This window comes from Rhinolophus ferrumequinum, chromosome 6 (genome assembly GCF_004115265.2).
Source record: "Rhinolophus ferrumequinum isolate MPI-CBG mRhiFer1 chromosome 6, mRhiFer1_v1.p, whole genome shotgun sequence".
Classification (NCBI taxonomy): Eukaryota; Metazoa; Chordata; class Mammalia; order Chiroptera; family Rhinolophidae; genus Rhinolophus; species Rhinolophus ferrumequinum.
In genome coordinates, this window is record NC_046289.1 from 34,441,198 (window position 1) to 34,451,478 (window position 10,281).

At 33.3% G+C, this 10,281-nt stretch overlaps 1 protein-coding gene across 1 annotated transcript in view; it reads left to right on the forward strand.

The window, feature by feature from the left end:
• Window positions 1-1,412, forward strand: part of C6H14orf39 (chromosome 6 C14orf39 homolog) — a 43,382-nt gene extending 41,970 nt beyond the window's left edge. The window contains exon 17 of the mRNA XM_033109165.1: window positions 1,112-1,412. Coding sequence (XP_032965056.1) covers window positions 1,112-1,233 — 122 coding nt within the window. The 3' untranslated portion in view covers window positions 1,234-1,412. The remainder of the gene's footprint in view (window positions 1-1,111) is intronic.
• The last annotated feature ends 8,869 nt before the right edge of the window (window positions 1,413-10,281 follow it).

Below are 10,281 nucleotides of genomic sequence, written 5' to 3' on the forward strand. Positions count from 1 at the left end.
TGCTTATGAGTTAAAAGTGTAACTCTAGAAATCAATAATCATATCCATATGGAAAATAATATCCTGGAATATGATAATTGGTTTTGTTGAACTTATGATGAACTTGCAATGACGAAGAGTTCTTGGTCTTCTATGATGCATAAGTATCGTAAATTTGTTACCAGCACATAAAATTTCTTGTACCTTGTATTGTGTTTTGTAATTAATTGTTACATAAAATTTCGTGTACCATAATATGTTAAAAAATGTATGCTAAAATTTCTTTATAATACAAAAAACAAGTATGTAAATGTAAACAGATAAAAATTTGAATTAAAAAATTAAAACGAAAGATTTTTTCCCCCTGAAAGTTTGGGACAAAAATGTGGGTGTGCATTATAACGTGGCAAAATACGGTAATAGTTGAATAAGTTTGACTTACGCAGTATCTCTCAGACCCAGCATTTCTTTCTCTATTCCCTTTGCTATGATTGTAGGTAAGGCCAAGCTTTCGTCATCTCTTTTTTGTTATTCCCACTAGTAGACACTCTGCTGTTTCAGCCTTTGTATGTATTCTCTCCCGAGTAATCCTTATAAAGCAGTATAAATCTTGTCATATCTCTGCTTGAAAACTTTTAATGGCTTCCTGTTATCTACCAGACAAAGTCCAGATTCTATAGTTGGACATACAGCAGTTTTCCTGAGCTCATCTTCATTAATTCCCTTTTAATACTCCCTTTTAATCTGTCATTTATGGAGATTTTTATTATTTCTTAGTGCTCCTGACAAGCTGAATTGATTTCTGTTACCCTTATATTTCCCATGCTCACCTGTTTCTGTGCCTCTGTGATATTTACTCCATTTGAGGTGTTTTAATCCTCTTCCTACCTTATGAGTATGTTCTTTATATATTTGAGTTCAAATTAGTTGAAAGTAGGATTTAGGTTTGAACCTGCTTCACCTTCCATAGTACAAAGGACAGTACTTTGCACATAAGAGTAATATAGTTAAATATCTGCTTAACAGATAAATGATTCAATGTTTATTTATTGTATGTAGTATATTATAATTTAGTAGGTTATACAAATCATGTAACATGGATAGCATGATGTTGTCAATTGATCTTCCTCAGGAAACTTATTTGGGAAACCAGAAGGAGAAGATGCCTTTACATTTTCTTTTCCATCAGACTCTTCAACTCATACATTTGGAGCTGGAAAAGATGATTTTAGTTTTCCATTTTCATTTGAATAAGATCAAAATTCAACATCTTCTTCTGTAAAAGATTTTTCGTCTTCTTTACAAAATACAACATAATTTACTTTTTTTGAACTAATTAGTAATTTCTTGAATTATTTTACTGCTTTGTAATCATCTAGGGCATAAGTTTATATTAAAATATGAAGACTACTTTTTTTGTTGATTAAAGCAATAATGGGTTATCGTAGTTATATTATTTGATTATATTTATTAAAGTATTGATTTAAATTAAGCCTATGTCATGTTATTTTGTTTCTGTTTGCAGTATTAGCTATTGTTATTTTGGTTTTGATCTTACAAGCCATGTCCAGGCAGAATATTTATTAATCTTAATAGAATTGATACTTTTTCCATTAATCTTTATTATAAAAAGCCTGTTTCTCCACAGAACCTAAGTTTCATTCTGATAGTATTTTAGGTACTTTGAGAAGAACAAGAACTCCTTCAGGCCTTCAGAAGATCTTTTAGCAGTAACTGTGCAGCCTTAGTGCTGAGGTGTACTTGGTACTTTGCTGTAAAAATGCTTTTAAAATTACTGTTTCACTTATGCTTTACTTTTGCAATATGAAGAATAATATCTTAATAATAACCTTTAATAACTTATGTTACTGATAGGGAATAAAATGTGTCATTTTCTTCTAATACAACAAGGGGTAAAATTCTAATTTTGTCAATTACTCCAGTATTTTTAATGGAAGGAAATTACACGTGTAAAGCTAATTTCTGAAAATTTTATTGTTATATTAATGGTGATATTCTTAATATTTCTTTTTGCTTAAGCTTTTTTGAAGAATAGTTAAAATTTTGTTTTCTGTCTTCAACAAAAAATTCACCTATATACTTTATATGCAGCATTTGCTTATCAATCAGTTATATAACTTAAATGAAGATATTTAAAATTTTATGAAATTATATAAGCATGTTATTCAATATCTTTGTGTTTTGTACTTTTTAAATTAGTTGTATTGAGTTATTAAGTATTAATAAAGAGTCTGACTCCATATTTTGGTGTGTGACTACTGACAGATTTTAAGCGTCACCCTGTTTTCTTCCCATTCTGTCTCACATCTAGTCAAGATGGTAGGAAAGCCCAGATGTCCCTTCCTTTGGCACCAGTGGGAAGTTAAAGCCATGTGTAGGGACTCTTGCCCCAGCCCCACCCCTAATCACCATAAAACCCCAAAGCCAGTCTCCTTTCTCTGCTCTCTCAAGCCATTTTTAGACCCGTTTGGGAGGCCTGGCTTGCTAGTCCCAGAAAACGTTATGTGAGTATAAGCCTTTTCATATCCTATTGGAATGGGTGTGGTGGTATCATCAGCTTCACTATCCAAACCAAATTTTGGGTGAGAGTCTCTCTTGCTTCAGGGTGTCCACAGCATATCACTATTATAGTAAACCTTCCCAAAGGCTTTTTGGAAGTCAGAAGGATGATATAACTAATGATAGAAAGAATTGAAGAGAACTTTGGACTGGGTTTTTTTAAAAAAAGACCTTGAACAATGGTTAAAAGGGAAAAATTTCAGTTAAAAAGCTGGAGTTTTTATATTGAGTATTTATTTTATTGACCCTTTGATTGAATTGGTAGTTCTGGTAAAATAAAAACATTGACTATATGTGAGAAAGGAGAAAGATACAATTGGTTTATTTGTTATTTATTAAGAGGTTCAAAACTGGTTTTTAGCCTTGAGATACCCGGTGATACCATGGTTTATTTTTACTTTAAATAGAGAAATACTTGGTACACCAGAATAATTAGGTTTATCATGTATCAGTAAAAGAGGTAAAGTAAAATACATAAGTATTTTTAAAATATCTACATGGCATTTTGAGGGCATATAAAAGAGCTAAAAGACATAGTCTTATACTCAAGGAATTTATAATTTAGTTGAGGATACAGAACTTATGAAATAAAAATTACAATAAAATAGTTTATATTCAAATTCTATAGTATAACTTGGTCTGTGGTAGAGAAGAGATTGAGTGCTTTGAGAGTAGAAAATGAAAGATCATCATGGAATGGAAAGCCTGGGAAGGATTCATGGAAGAGGTAGGATTTGAATTAACACTTTTAAGGTATGTAGATTATAAAATTCTTGAGTGTAAGGTTGATGCCTTTTTTTCAGCTTTGCATTTATTATTGCCTAACTCTAGTGGCTAGCGTTTAGTAGGATTTCATTAAGTGCTTATTGAATTGATAGAATTGAACTGAATTGTTAAAGGAGGCAAGGAGGGTGAGCAAAGGAAAAATGCAATCATAAATATAGTATGTGTGATGGAAATTCATAATAGGCCTAATTGGAGTGGAGAGTAATAGTAGGGAATTGAGTTTAACAGATTTGGTAGGACTGAGTTATAGAGGACCTTCAAGTATTTTGACTTCATTTCTGAGGCCAATAAGGAATTTATATCCTAAATACCAGAGTTTCAAGAGAAAAGGGGTGGCTAAGAAGGAATAAACTGACAATACACTAGTCAGAGAAGTTGCACTGGTCCAGGTATGCAGTGGTAAGTTCCGGGTGATTACAACTGATTGCCTTGTAGTTTGGTACTGCTGACATATAAAATTGGAAAAGTAAACCTTGTCTAAAAGAAATATATTGGGTTGAATACTATCTGTTAAAGGTCAAAGGAGAAAGGAACCAGAGTTACTTAATTGTGTTTAAATATCATAGGTCCTCCAACTAGTGGAGGAATGGCAGTGTTTCTAATACAGATCACAAAAATAACTGTATAATCAAATAGCCTTCTAAAGATAATTGTTAAAAGAGCAGTATTCCCCCAAAAGATAGATTAAATCTGTCATCTTCAAAACAGGTATTTGTCTCCACTCCTCCTCAACAAAATTTCAGAAATATCCGGTCCCTTCCCTATCGTCTTTCTAATATAAGCATTTAAAGCTATACATTTCTCTCTAAGTATTTTCTAGCTTCATGCCAGAAAAATCTTATCTATCTTCATTATCATTTACTTCAAAATATTTCCCAAATGTCTCTTGTGATTTCTTCTTTGATCAGTGAATTATTTAGAAATGCATTATTTAATTTCCAAATAATTGGAATTTTTGTAAATATTTTTATTGGTACCTAATTTCATTCCATTGGAATCATTTAGGGTATGATTTCCATTCTAAATTTGAGATGTCTGTGGATCCACATGCAGTCTATCTTTGTAAACAAATTTTGTGTATGTGAGAAAGAATGTATTTAACAGTTATTGGGTGTAGTGTAGTAGTCTATAAATATCTATTAGGTCAAGATGATTAGTAGTGTTGTTCAAATCATTTTTATATTTGCTCTTAATTGCTGGAAAAGTTCTGTTCAAAACTATGACTGTGTTTTTGTCTTTTGCCCTTTAATTTGTCCATTTTTATTCGCGTATTTTGAAACATTGTCATTAAGTCTACATACATTATGATTGTTATATCTTCTGATGAATTGACCCTTTTATCATTATGAAATCTCTCCCTTTATCTTTACTAATACTCTTTCTTGAATTCTATAGTATCTGATATTAATAGAGCCCTTCCAGCCTTATTATTGTTTTCAAGATGTATCTTTTCTATCCATTTATTTTAACCTGTTTGTATCTTTATATTTAAAATACTCTTGCTGATAGTATACGGTTGGCTCTTTTTTTAAAATTCATTCTAGTAATCTCTGCACATACTCCCTTTAAATGTCCCACATAACATTTTGGCCTTTGTCTCATTAGTCAGAATGAAGTTATCACATGGTTCTGCCTAACTGCAAGGGAAGCTGAGAAATGTGGGTTTGTAGGTGAGCACATTACCCAGGGTTTTATTACTAAGGAATAAGAGGAAACTGGACATTGAGAAGTAATTAGTCACATATTATGTGGGCTTTTTTGTTTTGTTTATTTAGATAATAGTAAATTTTAGAACTTTATGTATATTCTCCCTTGCTTTTTATATTTCATAGTATTTTCCTGGATATATTTATTTTTATGCTCAAGTACTTTCTCCAAGAGTGTTTACCAGGTGGTCCTTTAACAGTAAATTTTCTGAGGCCTTTTAGGTATGGGGACATCTTTATTTTCATCTTGCATTTATTTTTTAAAATTTATTTTTCTAAAGGTAATATACTCACATGGATACACACACAAAGGTAAAGACTGAAAAGCCTTCTCACCGGTTTCCTCTGCCTGTTTCCTACCCCCTTCATATGTAAATATTGTTTTTGTTTCTTTTTTAGTCTTCTAAACTTTTTATGCGTAATAAAAATAAGGACATTCATATTTTCCCCTTGTTTTACACTTAAGATAGGACACATAATAGGATACATTATATTGTACTTTTTGTTCAACTTAACAATCTATATCAAAGATCTTTGACTTTGCATTTATATGAAAGTTTGACTAGAAAAAAACATTTTTAAGAGTTGTTTTTGAAACTTGGTGTATAAGGAGTGGAGGTGGAAGAAATATTCAGGGCCTGCTAACCTGCCTGTACTTCTCAACTGCTCTCCAGACCCTGAGATTTCCCTGCCATTTCATATCAACAACATACTACCACCATCACCAGGATGACATAAAAGGGCGTACCTGAAAACCCGTCACAGTGCTAGCTTCCCGAAATGGTATTTTCTGTGTCTATTTGACTGGGCCACTAGTGTCCATTATTCTTGGTGTTTCTGTGAGTGTTTCTGGATGATATAAACATTTGAATCAGTAAACTGAGAAAGGCAGATTGCCCTCCCCACTGTGGCGGGGGGCTCATCTAATCTGTGGAAATCCTGAGTAGGATAAAAAGGTTGAGTAAGGGAGAAGTCACTCTCTACTTGTCTTTGAGCTGGGATATAGGTCCTTTCTTGCCTTTTGACACAGACTCAGGATGAAACTTACACCATTGACTCTCCTGGTTCTCAGGCCTCTGGACGGGGACTGGAACTTAAATCATCAGCTCTCCTGCTTCTCAAGTCTTCAGACTCAAAGTGGAACTACACCATTGGCTCTCTAGCTTGCCTACTTCAGACCTTGGGACTTCTTAGCCTCCATAATCTTGTGAGTTAATTCCTTATATCTCTCTCTATCTCTGTCTCTATCTCTCTATCTCTATATACCGATATCTGTAGATCTATAACTAAACCTATATCTATAGATATAGATATTTCTATATCTATTTCTATATCTATATCTGTTTGAAAATATTCACAAACAACACATCTGATAAAGAACAGTTTTTCAAAACATAAAAAAACTTTTAAAACTTAACAATAAAACAAACCACCCAATTAGAAACTTTGCCACAGATAAGAACAGACACCTCACCATAAATATAGATATTTCTATATCTATAGATACATAGAAGTATACATATCTATATATCTATATATTTCTATATAGATATATATAGAGATAGAGGATATATGCTCATATGCTGTTTCCCTGTTTCTTTGGAGAACCCTGACCCCTCCCTGACTGATGCAGGCATTCAGCCCTAAAGGTTTATATCACTTTGATAATTTGAAAAGGTTTATATCACTTTACCCCTTTTCAAACTTTTGTGATGGCTTTATATTTAGATTTTGAGGAGAGAACCAATGTTTGTTTGCCGTCTTTGTTTTATACTCTTGCTCTGTTTATATTTATTAAGAAAGCCTTTAAATATTATTGAAAAATCCATAAAATCTGGGATAATTACATATGCTCCATGTAGTATTCCTGGTGTCCCACTTGCTAACTGTTATTTTCTGACATAGCTAGCAGTCTCAAATTAGCCATTCAACAAGATAAATTTTTCTTAGTAAAATATTTGTGAATTAGGACACATTTTCAACAAATGTTGCTGGGACAACTGGACATCCACATACCAAAAAATGAATCTAGATACCTTACACTGTTCACAAAAATTAAAATGGATAACATAAATATTAATGTAAATTGCAAAACTGTAAAGCTTTTAGAAGGTAACACAGAAGAAAATCTAGATGACCTAGGGTTTGGTGATGACTTTTTAGATACCATACCAGAGATGCAATCCATGAAAGAAATAATTGATAAGCTGAACTGCATCAAAATTAAAAATTTTCTGCTCTGCAAAAGACACTGTCAAGAGAATAAAAAGAGAAGCCACAGAGTGGGAGAAAATATTTGCAAACAACACAACTGATAAAGAACTGTTTTTCAAAACATAAAAAAAAAAACTTTTGAAACTTAACAATAAAACAAACCACTCAATTAGAAACTTTGCCACTGATAAGAACAGACACCTCACCAAAGAAGATGTACAGATGGCAAATAAGTACGTGAAAAGATGCTCTACAACGTATGTCATCAGAGAAATGCAAGTTAAAATAACAATGAGATACCACTACACACCTCTTGGAATGGCTGAAATCCAAAACACTGACAACACCAAATGCTAGGAAGAATGTAGGGCAACGGAAATTCCCATTCATTGCTGTGGGAATGCAAAATGGTGCAGCCACTTTAAAAGATAGTTTGGCACTTTCTTACAAAACTAAGCATACTCTTACCATATAATCCAGCAATAGTACTTCTTGGTATATACCCAGAGGAGGTGAAACTTAATGTCCACACAAAAACCTGCACACAGATGTATATTGAAACTTTATTCATAATTGCCAAAACTTAGAGGCAACCAAGATGTCCTTCAGTAGATGAATGTATAAGTAAATTATGATACATCCATGCAATGGAATATTATTCAGTGTTAAAAAAAATGATGGCTACAAAATCAACATACAAAAGTCCATTGCATTCCTATATACTAACAATTAAATCTCAGAAAAAGAAATAAAAAATATTCCTTTTGCAATTATGAGAAAAAGAATACAATACCTAGGAATAAACTTAACCAAGGATGTGAAAGACCTATACACTGAAAACTATAAGGTATTTTTAAAAGAAATTGAAGAAGACACAAAGAAATGGAAAGACATTCCGTGCTCATGGATTGGAAGAATCAACATAGTTAAAATGGCCGTATTACCCAAAGCAATATACATATTTAATGCAACTCCCATCAAAATCCCAATGGTATTTTTTAAAGAACTAGAACAAAAAATCAAATTTGTACGAAACCACAAAAGACCCCGAATAGCCAAAGCAATCCTAAGAAAAAAGAATAATGCTAGAGATACCACACTCCCTGACTTCAGCTTGTACTACAGGGCAATAATAAAACAGTATGGTACTGGCAGAAAAACAGGCACACAGACCAATGGAATAGAATTGAGAACCCAGCATAAACCCACATAAATATGGACAGATATTTTTTGACAAAGAAACCAAAAACATTTAATGGAGAAAAGACGGCCTCTTCAATAAATGGTGCTGGGAGAATTGGAAAGCCACGTGCAAAAGAATGAAACTAGACAGCTATCTGTCACCGTGTACCAAAATTAACTCAAAAGGGATCAAAGACCTAAACATAAGACCTGAAACAACAAACTGCATAGAAGAAAACATAGGTACTAAACTTATCAACCTTAGGTTCAAAGAGGATTTTATGAATTTGACTTCAAAGGCAAGGGAAGTGAAAGCTAGAATAAATGAATGGGACTATATCAAACTAAAAAGCTTTTGCTCAGCAAAAGAAACCATCGACAAAATAAGGAGGCAACCAACCGAATGGGAGATTTTTGCAAACAACGCCTTCGATAAGGGGCTAATATCCAAAATATATAAGGAATTCATACAACTCAACAACAACAAAACAATCCAATTAAAAAATGGGCAGAGGACCTGAATAGACATTTCTCCAAAGAGGACATACAGATGGCCAATAGACATGAAAACATGCTCAACGTTATTAATCATCAGACAAATGCAAATAAAAATCTCAGTGAGATATCACCTCACACCAGTTAGAATTGCTATCATCAACAAGACAAATAATAAGTGTTGGAGAGCCTATGGAGAAAAAGGAACCCTCATAGACTTGGTGGGAATGCAGATTGGTGCAGCCGCTATGGAAGGCAGTGTGGAGGTTCCTCAAAAAAATTAAGAATAGAATTACCAAATGAGCCAGCAATCCTTGCCCTGGGTACCTATCCCAAAAACCTGAAAACATTTTTCTGTAAAGATGTGTTCCTATGCTCAATTGTTGAGCATGTGTTCCTATGCTCAATTGCGGTGGCTTTATTTATGGTGGCCAAGACATGGAAACAACCAAAGTGTCCATCGATAGATGATTGGATGAAGAAGATATGGTATATATACACAATAGAATACTATTATGCCATATGAAAAGATGAAATAGTGCCATTTGTGACAACATGGATGGATCGTGAGATTATTATGCTAAGTGAAATAAGTCAGAAAAAGTAGAGAACCATATGATTTCACTGATATGTGGGATCTAAAACTGAAAACAACAAAGGAACAAAACAAATAAATGAAGAAACAAAAACTCATAGACACAGACAATAGTTTAGTGATTACCAGAGTGTAAAGGGGAAGAGGGGGTGGCATGTGAGGGTGAAAGGGATTAAATATATGGTAACAGAAGGAGAAATAACTCTGGGTGATGAACACACACATGATCTGTAGATGTATTACAGAATTGTACACTTGAAACCTATGTAACTTTACTAACAGTTGTCACCCCAATAAACTTTAATTAAATAAAAAAAATGAGCTATTAAGCTATGAAAAGACATGGAGGAAACTTAAATGTGTATTAACTAAGTGAAAGAAGCCAATCTGAAAATATTACATACTATATGATTTCAACTATACGACGTTCTGGAAAAGGCAAAACTATGGAGAGAGTAAAAAGATCAGTGGTTATGAGGGGTCAGGCGGGAGGGAAGGATGAACGGGCAGAGCACAAATACTCTGTATGATACTATAATGATGGATACATGTCATTATTAATTTGTCCAAACCCATAGACTGTACAACACAAAGAGTGAACCCTAATGTAAGCTATGAATTTGGCGTGATAATGATGTGTCCGTATAGGTTTATTGTCACAAATGTGCCACTCTGGTGGGGTATGTTGACAATGGTGGAGGTGGGGGTACTTGGGAAATCTCTGTACCTTCTGCTCAATTTTGC